The 16,623-nt window shown below is 46.6% G+C and overlaps 1 protein-coding gene and 1 non-coding gene across 3 annotated transcripts in view; one reads left to right on the forward strand and one right to left on the reverse strand.

Moving 5' to 3' along the window:
* The window catches only part of PRKCB (protein kinase C beta), a 295,939-nt gene that overhangs the window by 255,992 nt on the left and 23,324 nt on the right, over positions 1–16,623 (forward strand). For both annotated transcript variants that reach the window (XM_072942795.1, XM_072942793.1), the window contains exons 12-16: positions 1,302–1,364; positions 6,287–6,425; positions 10,074–10,154; positions 10,424–10,531; positions 15,067–15,207. In XM_072942795.1, the coding sequence (XP_072798896.1) occupies positions 1,302–1,364; positions 6,287–6,425; positions 10,074–10,154; positions 10,424–10,531; positions 15,067–15,207 (532 nt within the window). The remainder of the gene's footprint in view (positions 1–1,301; positions 1,365–6,286; positions 6,426–10,073; positions 10,155–10,423; positions 10,532–15,066; positions 15,208–16,623) is intronic.
* Positions 163–273, reverse strand: LOC116284262 (small nucleolar RNA SNORA44). Its single transcript, XR_004194028.1, has one exon. It is a non-coding gene; the product is annotated as a small nucleolar RNA SNORA44 (small nucleolar RNA).

Here is a 16,623-nt window from a genome sequence, read left to right on the forward strand (position 1 = left end):
GGCTCCAGCAACAAGCTGGTATCTTTTAGTGTCAGGCACTGTCATTAAAACCCCAGCAGGCAACCTGCAGAAAAAAAGCGTGGCAGTTCTAAACCAAAAAGTTGATCCAATTCACCCATCTACGTGGAAGTTGATAGCAACAGCTGGACCCAGGTCCTGAGATATTATAGGGAAGGCGAGTGGCAGCTGCAGGTGTGACGCTGACCTGTGCTGTCAGAGTCTCTCCGAGCTGCTCTTGCATGTGGTTGCAGACAGTCTTTTTAGAAAACGCGAATCTCACCCCGTTTCTTCCTGCTATTGGTGAACAGGAACGTGGCAAGTCACAGGATCAGCCACGCTAACCTCTCCTAGGGAGTTTGCCAAGCTCTTCTGGTCCCTCTAGAAAGCCCCCGGGGCTCATCCAGGGCCCCATCCTGTCACTCCAGAGGCTTGCTGGCTCCTGTCCAGTTCAGCCCCGCCCTCCCTCAGCCCCGCCCTCCCCCTGCCCCGCCCTCACCAGCCCCGCCCTCTCCCCGCCCCGCTGCCGAGGTCGTGAGCGCTAATGCTCGTAGGGTTTGCTTTCTCATGCTTCCAGATCCTGCCATGGTTTTGTCTTGACACACCTCTCATGCGTTGGCTCTTCTTTTCCTTCTAACATCTAATTGACCCCTGACACATTGTCAGAACACTTGACAGGGTTCCCCCGAAGCTCTGCCCAGCCTTTGCGGCATAACCGGGCTTTCTGATTCTCTGCCAGTCTTTTTCCTTCCAGGCCTTCATGAAGAGCTTACACTTTAGCCAGATGCTGTTTCCAAGCCTGGCTGTGCCAGTCATTCGCTATATAGCTTGGCCAAGTTATTCCATGTCCTTAAGCTTCAGTTTCCTCATTGGCGGAACAGGGAGGTCATAATAGCACCTGCCTCATAGGATTCATATTACAGTTTAGTCAGATAATAACCAAAAGTGATGCAAGGTCGATGGTAAGCCTTCAACAGATGTTAGCGAGCTATTATTGTTAAGATATTTTAACTTGCTATAGTCTGAAACGATCATTCTCCAGCCAGCCCATCATATCCCATGGCGTCCACCCCACCAAGCAGTGTCTGCCCACCCCAATTTTGTCCTTAAAGCAGCCTCACAGCTCTGTAAACTCTGTTCATCCACCCAAACTCTCCTGCTTCCTTTTATGAGATGTGTGGCTGACCATCCATGGTGGGACATTAATGCCCTACACCCAGTTCAATATTGTATTGAATTCTGAGAGTTGTCAAGCATATGGTGTCCTTGAATTTCTCCATTGCTTTTTTTTTTTTTAATTTCAGATTTTACGCTGCGGAAATTGCCATCGGTCTGTTCTTCTTACAGAGCAAGGGCATCATTTACCGGTAAGTGAGCCCTGCTGTCCTTCCCATCTCCTCCGCTCCCTCAGCTCCTCCCTTCCCTGCCTCTTTCTTTAACTGCTTTTAAAATTAGAATCCATGGTGGGGGAGGAATCCTCCAGTACTAACTTGGGCATGTGTTCTGCCAGGCAGCATCGCCCACTGCCCTGGCAAAGTTTGGGCAGCTCTGTATTGATGATAGAAGATCTTGATGTGGACTCTGTCTCCAGTGATGGTTCGGAGAGCCTCAAACGTGAGACTGTTTTGTTCTAAAAGGAGGAGGCTCACCACTGGGGACCCAACACTTCTTGCCGGTAGACCCCACATCTGGGGAGCAAGCAAAGAATCTTGGCTGGCAGAATGTGCTGGATCAAATTATGAAACAAATTTCTTTCTCTTTCTCTCTTTTTTTTTTTTTTTTTTGGCTATGTAACTACAGTCAAGAAATGGATCTCTGAGTAGCTTGCCCTGAAAGACAGGATTAAGTTCAGGACTTGGCATTTGCCCGTTTTTGGAGGAGCAAGTGTACGATCATAGCCGGATGAGTCATCCCATTTGCTATCTCATGCAAGGCAGACTCTTGAGCCCGAGGCTGCTATTTGTCAGTGAGTCCCGGGTGTGCGATTCTCCTCACACCACATGGATGCAGATGGCACTACAGAGCAGGCTTGGGCTGGTTTGTTAGGTCAGAGGGGCTGGACTGGGGCAGGGGGCTTCCAAAGGGCGCCTGGTATGGGCGAGGGCCTATTGAATAGGTCCTCAAAGTCATGAAAGTCCATTTCATTCATTCATTTGACAAACACTTAGCAGAAGCCTAGCACGTGCCTGGCCCCACTCCAGGTGGTGGGGACACAGCAAGAGGGAAACAGACAAAACACTGCCTTTGTAGAACTCATATCCTAGTGGTGGGAGACAGAGCTATAAATTGTAATAGTATCGTCTGGGGAGCGATGAGGAGGACTATGGGGAGAGTCAAGATGAAGGGTGTGAGTGGTGGTGGGTTGCCTGTCATTCTGTCGAGAGTGTGAGATTGGGGTCTGAAGGATTAGCAAAGACCCTCAGAGCCTTGGTCTTCTTAAAGCAACTGAAGGATATGGGACTGAAAGCAGTAAAGAGACTATCCCTGGTGATCTCAAGGCAGAATGTGAAAGTGAGGCTGTGGGCGCTGGTGGGATGGAGGGATGGAGATGGGGGCCTTGCCAGCAGCCTGCAGAATCCTGCAGCTTTTTTTTTTTCACTCTTTGAAGTGGCAATCGAGTCCCCACTCTCCCTGTGTGCTTTTCATAATGGAGGAATGAAGGTCAGGGAGAGAGGTGGCTTTTACCTGGCACAACGGTGATCTCGGTGGAGAAACAGAAACAGAGAGAAGAAGAAGAAGAATTTAAATGGCGAGTAGTGTGGTCATTCTGCCCATGCTTGCCCTCAGTGAACGGGTGTCACCGTGTGTGCATGAGACGACCTGAATGTAATTCAGGTGTTGAAAGGTACACGTCTTCCGTATGACATGACCCCTAGACTCAAGCCAGTGACTTCAGCTGGTGCTTCACTGAAGAACCAGGGATCATGGGTCATTGTTCACCGTACATGGTTTGCACCTTCTCTGCTGACATTAGAACCTAATTCCTATACAGGATGGCCTCCACCAGAACAGAATCAGGCACGCAGGCATTGCTGAGAAGGTGAAACAGGGAACTGCAAGTTTATTGGAAGAAAATCCAGTCACAGGGGAGGACCCAGGAGAGGACATGATTAGAGTTCTTGCCAGCAGGGTTGGGATTTGAGGCAGGGTTTCCAGTCGAGCAGGTACCTGGATTGGGATCTGGGAGCCATTGGTCCAGGTCGCAAAATCCAAAGATTAGCATTCTAGGTACTAAGATCATGTCTAAAGGCAAAGCTTTTTCTCCTAACTACATACTCTCCCTTTCTTCCTCCATTATTTATATTTTTAGGAGGATGTTTTTCTCTCTTTTAAGCTACTCAGCATCTGAGCCCCTTTCATCTGTGTGTAGGAACAGAGTGCACATCTTCCTAAAAGATTAAACACGCCAGATACATTCACAGCCTCCCCGGAGGAAGAGCAGACGCACAACTCAGGCTCTGATGCTCATCACACTCACCGAAGACCTTGAGTCAGAAGTTAGTGACCCAGAAAGCAGAGACTGTAGCTTCCAGAGGGGCCCCAGTCATCAGCTGTATCTACTTTCCAGAGGCGTGAGGGGACATGGTTCTTAGGAGCAACATCCAGAGCCCTGCACTAGGGTTTCATGTAACAAGGGACAGTGTCTGTACCCAGTAGTGACGTCCGTGGCATCCTTGCTGGGGCATCTCTGAGTTGCAGTTAGGCATTATTCCTGGCTCTGTAGCCTCCAAATCTGGTTCTCCAGCCTTTTTGGAAATTCCATGAGCTCCCCAATTCCCTTTAATGAATTCCCTTTTCGATTGGAATAGTCAGAATGGGTTTTTGTTGCTCACAGTCAGGAACTTTGGTTGAGACAGTATTTGCAATTGATAATCAAATGAAAACTGTAAACAAAAATGTACATGACAGAAGATGTATGGTTTATAATTTCATAGAGATTGCCTTCATGGTGGTAAAGTCTTTTTAAATGTGACAAATGCCCCCTCCCTCCTTCATTTAGATCTCTAGTTATTTGGACAGTTCATAAGTCAAGAAGAGGAGGAACCATGTTAGACTTGCCTTCTCTGAGGACCATGGCTGGAGATGCTGGGTTGGGAGGAAGACAAAAGATCCTTCCCAGCTTAGTTTCTGACTTGTAGTTCGCCATCTCTGGAATGTGTGTTGATTTTGCCCTTGATGGAGCTGTGGACGTGAAAACATCTGCCCAGGCCCCCTTTTAAAGCAGAAAAGAGGATTTATTACATCCAACAAAATAATGGAGTGGACTATGAAAACACTGTTATGTGACAGTGAATATGATTGGGGCGTCCTCCAGTCCCGTGACCTGGTGGCTCTTAGCACCTGAAGCTCCTTTTCTATAATAGATGAAGATGTCATTACTGCTGTGGTTACCCTGGCTGCCTATTTCAGGACATGTGGTCAAGCTGAGGGGAATGTCATGGGTCTCCATTCATCAAATCACACATAGGTCTGTTATGTTTAGGTGAAGCAAGTTGCTGCAAAGTCCAGTTTTTCTAAGTTCCAAGCTGGCCTTCAGAGACCACTGTGGCTTATAGATAAGCATGGAGGCTGGCTGTGGGTAGCACCACGGACAGCACCAGAGATCCTGCAGTGTTGCTGTTGGTAAACAGTAGGATGCAAGTGACCTCAGAGACACAGATAGGAGATGCCAGGATATATTTTCAGGTTGTATTCTTTTAGTTGAAAATGATGACGGCAACTCGGTTCAAACTAATTCATGTTAAAAGAGGCATTTTCTGGCTGCCATAACAGAGAAGTCCAGGAGGCAGGCCTCAGACCTGGATGTATCTAGGGGCTCAAATGGTGTTATGAGCATTTACTTTATTATCTCCCCCTGTAGCTTTCTTCTCTCCATCTGCTGACCCCAGCACTTCCAGACTTACTTTCTACCACCTGAGCAATCCCAATGTAAAAAGAGCTCCTCTCTTTCCTGATGGTACCAATGAAAATGCCAGGTCTGATGCTGATGTTCAGTGGCTTCGATTAGCTCATCCTGGGTTACGTGGCCATTCCTGAACCAATCACTGTGACCAGCAGGATGGGATATTTCCACTGGCCAGGACCGACCCACGTGATCACTCCTGGAACCAGAAGTTCGAATCAGCACCCCCAACCTTATAAGGCTTGAGGATCTGGGAAGGTGGTTTTTCAAAGGAATATTAGGATGCTCTTGATGCTGGAATAGGCAGAAACCACAGACGTCCATCACCCGGTGGAGATGATTTAAGGGGGACATCTGAATTGAACAGTAGATTCCCTTACCTTTGAGGAAGCTGGACTTCTAATGGGACTGAGGAGGTCTGGCCCATAGATTGTGCCTACTTGCTGATGCTGAAACACCAAGTGATAACACTGGAGCCAGTGTTTAGGAAGGAGGCGAGTATGATGATATTGGAGTCATCCAGTATGCTGGGAATGTGCAGGGGTTCCCCCAAAACATCAAGCTCTCCTCATCAACACAGATGAAATTAAAGAATGGGAGTGTAGTACGTGTCATTTAGGACATCACTCCGTGGAGGTGACACCTGCCTGACACTCTTTATAGAAACCTCCCCCAGTGACTGTCTCATCATTCTTTTTATTTTCTTTGTACCACCCATCAGAAGCCATAATAACATGCTTCTAGATTTGAATCCTTGTTAATTGTCTTTTTCACTCTCCTAGAATTTAATCTGAACAGGAGCCAGATGTTTGTCTATCTTGCTCATAGTACAAACCTCACTCTAGCATAGCGCCTGTCCCATAGTAGGCACGCAAGAAATATTTTTTGATTGAAAGAATCAGGGGAAACTCATGGGTCATGTTGTAGGAACTGACTTAGGAGAGCCTGGAGCACTGGGTGTTGGGTAAGATGCTCTCAATCAGTTTTTCCCTCCATGTTCTTCAAAATAATAATTTTGTGTTAAAAAAGATCTTCCTGTGCCAGGGGTCCTGAAGTGCCAAAGTCAACTCTGGAGATGCTCGTGGATACAGGGTGCGCTGCCCTTTATTTAGCTGTCTGTGGATCTCTTCTCAGAGCTGCTGTCCCACTGTGTCCTCCTGAGACACTTGGCACAGTTAGCCCTGTAGGAAAAAAAAAAGCACAGAAACTTGTGGACCCTTGCATGTCCTGCCAGACTGTAACCTACTGGAAGGCAAGGTCTGGACTGTACTCACTTCTGTGCCCCCCAAAACTCCTGGTACAGTGTTTTGCACATAACGAGTGGCTGCCGGTTGACTTGAAATAAATAGCGCTTAATGAAACGCGTAAATCCTTCTGCCGGTGCAGTGACCTGAAACTTGACAACGTGATGCTGGACTCCGAGGGACACATCAAGATCGCTGACTTCGGCATGTGTAAGGAGAACATCTGGGACGGGGTGACGACCAAGACCTTCTGCGGCACTCCAGACTACATCGCCCCCGAGGTGGGCTGCCCCAACCCGAAGGCGTGTCCATGTTGTGTTGATGTCCTGACGTCTCCCCTGGGCCCTCGGTGGCTGTGTCTGAGCTGGGAAAGGTCCAGGGAGGGGTACCTGAGAAGCAAACCTCAGGCTGGTCCTTCTCCTGTACTCTAAATCATTCCTCTGAGATCACACATGCAAATTAGCTTAGCACACATCCAGAAGCTCAGGCCCAAAATACATCAAGGTTTGGGAGAAAATTTAAATAAGAATCAAAAGAACCATCCACCACACATCAGTAAATGTGTGGCCATATGATACCTCCTAATTATGACACTGAAATGTTTGTTGAGAGGAGAGAGAGAAAGAGAGAGGTTCCCTGGACCAGCATATAACACAAGATCTGTGTACTAATAGGTATGCAATAGTTGTGCTGAATCCTAAAAGACTCAAGAGTTTTTCTTCTGATGATTAAGATATAAAGTGGAAAGATTTATTTTAGTGCCTCCCCCTCCCTTCCCAAAGGAAGCGGTCAGTTGCAGAATGGATTTCCCCAATATGTCATGGTACCAAAATTTGTACCAGATGATAGCCTTCCTTCTGCTATGAATCGGTGCTCAGGAAGGTGGCATTCTGCAAGCTGTTACTGGGTTTTTATGGAAAGGAACAGAGAGCTTAGCATAGAGTCTTAGAAATGGACCTTCTAGAAGTCTTCTTTTCTTAACTTGATATGTAACAGTGGTGAAGGGAGGCCCCACGTCACTAAATAATTTGGCGCTACATTTAAAACCCGCATACTCTGTTACCAAAGCTGTTCTTCTAGGAACCTACTTTGCTACACACACACGAGCAAAGACATGTGATCAAAGTCCTTTCTTCATCGCTGCACTTTTTTTAATCATGAAAAATAAGAGACAGCCTCAGTGACTATCAATAAAGGAACGGCTGGCTAAAATACACTACGTTTCATATTAAGAAATACTATGCAGACCTTGCAAAGATCAGAACACACCTGTATATGCTAACTTGAACAGTGTCTGCCAGTCAAGGGATGGGCTGAGTGGACTGAATGATCCATAGTATGAATGCTGCAAGGCATCATTTCAAAAAGCGAGTTAGATGTCTATGCAGATATGGAGAGATCTATGAGACATTGTTGGGAGAAAAAAAATGTCAAGGTACAGAATGATAAATGCAGTATGATACAGTTTACAAAAAATAAAAACAATATGCAGAACACTGCTTTATGTTTCTTATGAGTATGTAGACATGCACGCATAAGCATAGAAAATCTGAAGATGACAGACTGATTTTGCAACACTGGTGACCTCTGAGGATGAGGCCATCGTTAAGGGAAATTTAAGCTCAATCCTATTTACCGTCTTCACAAGGTAAATGTATGTGTGTTTTACTTGAGGAATTGACAAGTAATCCGTTAAACAAGTAATCCTTTATTAGGGCCCAGTGGCGTTTTCCCTACGTGGCCCGCACTGGTCTATTATCACTTTGTTAATTAGCTAGGACCTCAGACACAATTCTTTGATCTGCCCTGAGTTCAGTAATCTCTGATTCGTGTCCTTTACAGTCACCTGGAGGGGGGGCTTTTCAAATGGGGGTGCCCAGGCGTCACCGTAGATCAATGGAATCGGAGCCTCTGCAGGGTGGACCCCCACATCTGGGGTTTTCAGAAGTTGTGTAACTGGGGGAGTTGCACCCACAGCCCACAGCCCGCTGATGGGAGGAGTAAAGTGCAGGTCAGGTTATCCCCCTGCTTTGCCGTTAACTAACTCCATCGCCGCTGGCAACTCCTTTCACCTCCCAGGCTCTGGTTCCCTTTGTAAAAGGATTAACTTGTTAGGTTGTCATGAGGGTCGAAGAAGGCACGAAGTACTTTAAAAGTGTGAAAACACCCTCCATGAGTGTCCTCCCAGAAAGCTTTCCCTCTGTCTCTTGCAGCCAGTTTTCAGAGGGGCTTTTCTGATTTCAGGATGGGAGCCAAGGTGGGAGGTGGGAGACGGGGCTGGATGAACGGAGAGTTTCTTCATAGCCAGGCTTGCCCAGACACATTTGCTGAGTGAAACAAGCCATCACTCAGTTAGAGAACTTCTGGTAATGGCTGACATTTTTCTGAGGATACGGTATGTGAGAGGCATGTATGTCTCTCATCCTCACAAGATCCTGTGACATGGGTATTACTATAAACTCCGTTTCGTAGGTGAGGAAGCTGAGACTTAGAGACGTTAAATGACTTCCCTCAAGGTCATGCACTGGGGAGGAGCAGTCAGTGTTCCAAGTCTGGACTGTCTGACCCCCAGTCCTCAGCGCTTAACCTTTGCCCTACCACCTTTTAGTCCCTTTGGTACAGTTAGTTCTCACCCGTCCAACCTGATGGATGGTCATTCAGCTGTCTAGACTCTGCCACGCTCTGGCAATTTGGTAAGAAGTATCAAAACCCTTAAAACTATAATACAGCGTTTGATTCACCAATTCTACTTCTCGGAATTTTCCTTAAGGAACAAAAAATCGAATTACAAGAGTAGATATGTTGGAGCATCAGAAGAAACCTAATCATGTAGAGCACAGGGAACTATGTTCAATATCTTGTAATAGCCTTTAATGGAAAAGAATATGAAGATGCATATATGTATATATATGCATGATTGGGGTGTTATGCTGTGCACCAGAAGTTGACACATTGTAACTGACTATACTGCAATTAAAAAAATTTTTTAAATAAATTAATTAAAAGAAGAAATCTGATCAGTTGGGAACTGATGAGATAGGTTTTGGTATATCCATCCAACGTACAGTTATGCCTTGGAGGTAAAAGCTGATCGTGTTGAGGTACCAGTATCAGCCTGGAAATTTTAAATGAATAAAATACTTTATTAAAGTTCCACATGTTAAAAAAAATTCGACGTATCAAAGTATTTATGTAAAACACATATGTGCACAGTTTCATATATATTAATAGAAAAGAATCTAGAAGGAAATAGACCAAATATCAATCATAATTTTTCTCTTGATAAAGGATTATGGGTGGTTTTAATTGCATTCTCCCAGCTTCTCTATATTTTTTAGTGAATAGTAAAACAGTAAAAAGTGGTATTACCCTTTTTAACTTAAAAATTTTTAACTGTGGCCAAAAAAAAAAAAAAAACCACATTACCATCTTAGCCATTTCTAAGCATACAGTTCGGTTGTGTTAAGTATATTCACATTGTTGTGTAAATGTTGCTACTTTTGTAATGAGAAACAAAGATGGTTTTTCTTCTTTCAAATGCGACACTCACTGTCTTAAAATTAAAAATAACAAACAGTGCTAATTGCTCTGAAAAGGCAATGTGACATCCACAGATGCTTCCCCTCCGCCTGCAGGTATCTCTGCAAAGGATCCATTGTCCTAAAGTAAAGAAACCTGTCTTAGGTGGACACTGGGCTCCCCATTCGCTCTTTTAGACAGCAACCCACATCTGGAACTGTGACAGCCAATTTAATCTTTCACAATAGACAGGCGACAGGCAAAGGAAGAAATCCCCTGCCCCCCTACCCCCCCGCCGCCCTTCCCCTGCCCCCAGCGATGCTCTGCTCTTACTGTAAAAGAAGCGTGTTCAGTCTCCAGCCGCTGCAGGAACCTGCAGGTCTCCCTAACGGATGCCTTCTGTTTTCCAGATAATTGCTTATCAGCCCTATGGGAAGTCCGTGGATTGGTGGGCATTCGGAGTCCTGCTGTATGAAATGTTAGCTGGGCAGGTAATTGAATTTTAAGTGATCTGTAAAGGAAAGCCCCCCTCCACCCCATCCTCATGGTTTCTTTAGGAGAAAGCTGATCCGTCTGAACCTCCATGACCCATAACCTAGGGGTTACCCTAGTCTGCTGATCATTTTCCTCATCTTGTCCCTGGAAGCCCTGAGTGTGGCCTCACTGTGGATCCCAGGGAGTGGGGCACATTGCTTCGAGGCATTTGGGGGAGGTTGGGGGCAGGAATCCTTCCTCTCCCACCCTGTCTTCTGTCCCACAGGCACCCTTTGAAGGGGAGGATGAGGATGAACTTTTCCAGTCCATCATGGAACACAATGTGGCTTATCCAAAGTCCATGTCCAAGGAAGCTGTGGCCATCTGCAAAGGGGTGAGTCAGTCCCATAAAGCTTGCAGCCAGGACCACCATGTACAGGGGTGCAGGTTGTGCACTGCACAAGGATACTTCACTCGGGGAGGCTGGGGTGACAGAACCTGAACTCCAACCCTCACCCCACTTGCCAGCCCGCAAGCCTGGTATAGACCTGTTACCTCCCAGAGGAAAGAGAGCTTTTTTTCCAGTTTTCACAGAAGCACCGCAGAGGCCTGCCTGCAGCAGCATCTTACTTTGGCTGGGCTCCAGGCTCGAGGCCAGCACAGGGGAATGCTTATGGAATGAATGAGGTAGGCAGCACAGAGACATTGCCAAAGAGCTGGAACCCGTGGAAAGGAACACTGGAGGTCTGTGGCTCGAATCTGTGAGCTTCACGCTGTGCTGGGGCTTGTGTATTTAGTTAATATTAAAAGCGTCTAGCTTTTGTTCTAAGAAAATATCAAGCAGTATTGAGTTTAAGGGATTCCCAAACCCGTATCCTCCCTGCAAAATGGCTGAAAAGCTTGCACATTTGTACATTCAAGGCATGCAAATTGCACCTGTGCAGGAAGCAAGACACATGTTTTTGAGTGAGGATCAATTGTTATGCATCTTATGTTAGGTGAGGATGTGTCACAGTGACCTGGGGAGTCCCTGGAGACCAGTGGTCCTCCCCTTTGGTGCCCTCGGGGCTTTTTCAGAGGGCACACACCTCAGCCTCACCCTAGAGATTAAATCTGAGCATCTTTGTTGTGAAAAAGCCCCATGTGACTTGAAAATCACTATCTTTAAATATATTATCCAAATGTGGTCACTTTGCAACTCTGATGAAAGTGTGAGAGCCATGCTGTGAGACCCCCCGCCACCAGTGAGCATGGCCCAGGAATGCTGCTTTTATAAAGTTTTCTCTCCCACCAGTCAGTGGTGCAGGTGCATTCTCAAGGTCAGAGCATGTGTGTCTGAATGAACCAAGGCTGCCAGTCCTAGATCCTTGGGGTGTTGGCAGATTTCCCATTGCCCAACCCAGCCCTGCCCTCCCTGACCCATCAGATGCCGTGTGAGCTGGCTTGGGTGAAGGAGAGCTGAAAACTCAGGCGGTTTATAACAGCTGGGCCAACCTCTCAGTCTGGAAGTGCCTTGTCACGCCACCTAAATTTCCACTCTCAGTGAATCACCTAAGCTTTGTGTTTTTCAGCTGCATAGGTTAGGATGCAAATATCCCTGGGGAAAACATGGGGAAATTCATCTCAGTTCCTAACATCTTGAGATGTATTGGTTGAAAATATTTTTTGAGGGTAAGGGGCAGAGAGAGGGAAAAAGAAACAGTGTGGAGGCCCAGAGGTTCGTTAGGACCTTAAGCAAGGCTCTTGGGGAAAAAGGAGGACATCGAACAAGGCCAGGGAAAACCCCTGTAGACATTATATGGGGGTGAAGGGAGAGAGAGGTCATACACTGAGCGTTTAGTGTGGTTAAGAATTGCCAGCATTTAAGGATCAAGGGATTTCCCATAAACATTCAGCTTTCCAGTTTCTCTTGAAAAATCTGATCTCACCCTGCTGGTCTGTCCTTCCTGCAAAGCATCAATCAGCTAGATTGGAAGCCCGGGTCACCAGTTTGCAAAAATCCCCATCTGTGTTCAAATCTTGGCATTATTAGCCCTCTGGCGACCGGGAAGTTGTTCACCCTCATCTGCAGACTGGGGGTAGGGGGGCACACGTGGAGGACTGCATATAGGGTTCTCTGATGCTTAGATAAGCTAATACAAGGATATCACTTAGAACAGAGCCTGGCGCTCTGCTCCAAAACCCTTGGGTTATTACTACTACTGTTAGTAATGCTGGCACCACTATGTTACAGGCTAGCCTCCTCTTGGTATTTAAGCTTGCGTCCCTTGAGATGGGGAATTTTTTAAGTGGGGGATTTTGGAGATCCGTATCGTTTGCAATTTCAACTTTCTTCTTCCTAGGTGCATGGCCTTGAGCAAGTTACTTGCATCTCCAGGCTTCTGTTTATCTCTAAAAATGGAATAATAGTCCTCATTGAACAGCGTTTTGTAGAGCGTTCAATGGGGTAACAGAAGAGAAGGCTCCTTGCGTGGTGTTGGCGCATAGTAGGTGCTCGATACATGCTCAAGACCCTCCCCTTCACAGCTCTGCCTGCCTAGACAGCTGGGGTTCTAAGTGGGTCATGGAGGAGAGGGTTTTCCAGGTCAGCTGCATTCAGCTTCAGCTCCAATTAGCAGTTTCCCTGGTAGAGCAGATTTCTATTAATTTCGGACCCATAACCTTCAGGATTAACGAGGGTGACTTTCTTCCTGTTGGGTTTGGGGATCTTTCTGAATTGAGCCGGCTGGGGCCAGTGTGGTCTTCATCTTCAAGGTTGATGCTCCAGCGAAGGGGTGATGCTCAAGTGAACAGCCAAATGCTTCCTCCTGAACTGTGGGCCCCAGGGGGCGCGTGTGGGAGGCGCTCAGAGATCGGAACAGTGATTAAATCCAGCTGTCTGCATGGCTTCAGGCACAGGAGCCCAGAGCGCAGGAGCTGGGCAGAGCCTCGCATTAGTGCTGGGGGTTTCTGTGGTGGCTTTTCTTCGCTCAGCATCCTCCTGCTTATGCGGAAAGTGAGCTAGGATTTTTTTTTTTTTAAACAGTCCCGTTCCGATCAAAAATGTTCTTATATTATCCATTCCATTAAAGACGCTATTTTCCACCATTAAAAAAAATTAGTGTAACTTAGCGCAAATTGCTACTCCCACTTAGAACAAACTTAAAGCAGACAGATGCCCAAATTGGCCACCCATTAGGGTGAAAACAAGGAGAAACTGTGTAAGACGGAGCTGTAGGACTCTGGGTCAGGCTGATCCGTTCAAAGCTTGGCTCTGCTACTCAGCTGTGTGATCTTGGGTGGAGGACAACTTCTCTGGACCCAGCTTCTTTATCTGGAAAATGAGGATAAGAGTTTCTGAGGCCTCTGAGTGTTGGCTGTGAAGATGAAAGAGGAATAGGAAATGGCTGGGGAGCCTTTGGCACAGAGTCTGGGCACGTAGGAAGCGCTCAGGACGCAGAAGCCATTGTCAGTGTCATTGCCGGTAACGCTACCAGGGCCTCATAGCCCTTTCTTCCCTCCCATCCTAACCCCACACAAAGGTCGAGGCTTGGCCCAGTTTCCTTGCTCTCCATCAGCTTTTCCTGACCAAGCCAGTCCCCCAAATATCCCTGGGGACCACATGCAAAGAGCTTTTCTGTTTCTCTTAAAAGCCCAAGTTTCAGAGTTCAGCAGAGGGGAGATCTAATCCCAGCTCTGCCACTTAACTACCTCCGTGAGTCCTTGCTGGTTGTTTAACCTTCTGAGTGTCAGTTGCTTTGTCATTCAAATGGGAAAAATAAAACAGGGCAACCCTGGGAGAACTGAGAATCAGAGCAGGCGTATCAGTAAAGAAGGAGCTTAGAACATAAGTGCCTGATTATTTTTCCCCTGGAAGATAAAGCATGCATGGGAAGTATGTGCTGGGGTGCATGTGTAGGAGGGCAGTTTCTGATGACAGATTATCTGTAGCAGGAATCAGGCTGAGCTGAGTGTCCAACAGAGTAGGTGTGAGTTGCTGGATTCATCCCTTCCCCTCTGTAATCCTCAGGCCCTGGGCAGAAATGTGAGGATTCTGCCGTGTGGGCTTCTTGGTGTCGAGTTAACTCTGGGATGCTTCTTGGTCTTACATGTTCCCATCCTTTTGTTTCCTCTTTTGGTGGCCTCTTGCTGACCTTCTTTATTTTTTAAATTAATCATCAACTCCCCCGTCTTTACTCTCCGTGCATTTGCCAAAGTCTTGAGATCAGAGATATTTTCTTGCTGCTTTGGATTCATTTACAAGAGGAAGCCGGTCTGGCTTCATCTTGGAGCATCTTGTTATTTAGCATTGGCTCAGAGACTTGAAGATGGAGGGTTTTGATAATTAAGTAATTTAAATGGGACACCAAAAAAACCTCAGCGGAGTTTAGTGTAATATGTGGTACAAGAGAAATGAGCTGAGCTAGGTTTTGACTATTTAATGAGCTTTCGGGAAGTAATTACTTGAAACTTGGGTCCATTTGGTTAATATTTTTTCTTCTGTCTTGTCATTTTCAAAAGTGCTTTATGGAGAAATGCAAATATTATCCGGATGAACGTGGCCTTTGCCTTGGTCAACCTCCAGTTTCCTCGTGGTGGCAGGAGGGAATTTGAAGATATTGAAACTGTTCTCATTAAATGCCCCAGTAATTGCATAAAACTCATTCTTAAATCAGAATGCATCGTGTGACATTTCTAACTGGAAGCTCAGGGCTATGTTCAGGCTAAGAGTAACCAGAAGGGATCTTACCGTGGGACAAGGAGCAGCAGATGGTACTGTCGGGTCCTCCTATTATAAAGACCTGGCTAGGGATGAAAAGTGAAAAATAAAAATCAGTTAGGACCCTTCCTTATGCCGTCTTCTCTAATTCCTAGGAGCAATCATTTTGGAGAGTCCCATGTTTCCTCTTCTGAAATCCATTTAATTCCACGTTTCTCTTTCTCTTGAAGCTGATGACCAAACACCCAGGCAAACGTCTGGGCTGTGGACCTGAAGGTGAACGTGACATCAAAGAGCATGCGTTTTTCCGATATATTGACTGGGAGAAACTTGAACGCAAAGAGATCCAGCCCCCGTATAAGCCAAAAGCCGTAAGTAAACTGTTCTCTCTGGCTGTTTGGGTCCACATCATGACACACTCTTTCCCCTTTTGATGCGTGTGTCCTTGGCGCCCTCCGAGGGGTGGACACCGATGCATCCACTTGAATATGTCCACGAGTGACACGTAAAGGCACCAGGTACAAAAATGGAGATTTCCGTGCACACAGCTTCTATCGATGCGAGAAAGACAATGGACATCGCGTTTTTTTTTTTTAACAATTCAATTATCGTAGCTGTCTGAGCTGGCAACTCTTTGGGGCAGTGGTTCTTTGGGGAGCAGAGTTCAGATCCATTTCTGGACTGTGATAAAGACTCTGATTTAGCCCTCGTTCTTTCCTTGGTTCGGCTGTGTCGTTTTCTCCTCCATACTGACATTGAAAAGGTCATGTTGTTTATCTCAACAGTATTTAAATTTCATTCTGAAATACACACTCCATCTGAGTCAGTAAAGAAGACAGCGTCACCAGCCAGCTCCCACCCAAGGCGAACCAGAATGGAGCAGGGGGCTGACGTGCGGAGCCCTCCTGGAGGCTCTGGGTGTGGAGATGGCTTTCAGAGAACGTTTGAAATAGAAGAAGGAAAGTCTCACGTTTCTCACAGTCGTGGGCGCACTTTGGGTCTTCCATCCCCAAAGGCTCAGCACGGAGTTCTTGTCAGCCCCAGGGAGGAGGAGTCTGCGCCTGAGTTAATCAGAACCCTGATTCTAGTGGGAGGAAACATTTGTTTGATCAAGGACAGCGGTGACTTTATCACAGGTTGTAAAACTGATGACTGAGGCTGAAAAGTGCACATAAACATTGTCATCGAAATCTGAAGTTGTGAGCGTCTCAGGTGTTAAGATGAAGAAAATGACCATGATAATGGTACTTACTTTGATGTTATAATGAATTTCCTGGCCACTTATGTGGCTGTGTTTAGCGCTTCACAGGTAGCCTCTAATTAAATCCTCACAGCAGCCTGTTTATGCAGATGCTGTTATTCCACATCTTGGAAGAGGAAGTGGAAGCTCAGAGAGGTTAAGTGCTCCGTCCAGGGTCACACAGCCAGCGCGTGAGGAAGCAAGGATTCAGCGAATGACTGCAGTAGAGACATACCAGAGTGCCTGGGGCAAAGGACATGTAGTTTAAGAAAACCTTCCAGGTGCTTCTCACATCTCCCCAGTCCTGCACATCCCAAAAGATTAGAACCACAGCCTCCCCGTTTCTCTCTGGGCACTTCCTGGTGTTCAGAGGCGGGGCTCTTTAGAGGCAGCCCGTTCCACACCGCGGTCCTTCTGATTGTTGCAAACGTATTTATTGATAGCAAGTCAGCGTCCCCAGAACTGCCGTCACTGGGTCCTGTTCTATCAACCAGAGCCCCTTTCTCAGTAGAGCATCCTTGTGCTCCTGAATCCTGCGATTTCCAGG

Source organism: Vicugna pacos, chromosome 18, assembly GCF_048564905.1.
Source record: "Vicugna pacos chromosome 18, VicPac4, whole genome shotgun sequence".
Lineage (NCBI taxonomy): Eukaryota > Metazoa > Chordata > Mammalia > Artiodactyla > Camelidae > Vicugna > Vicugna pacos.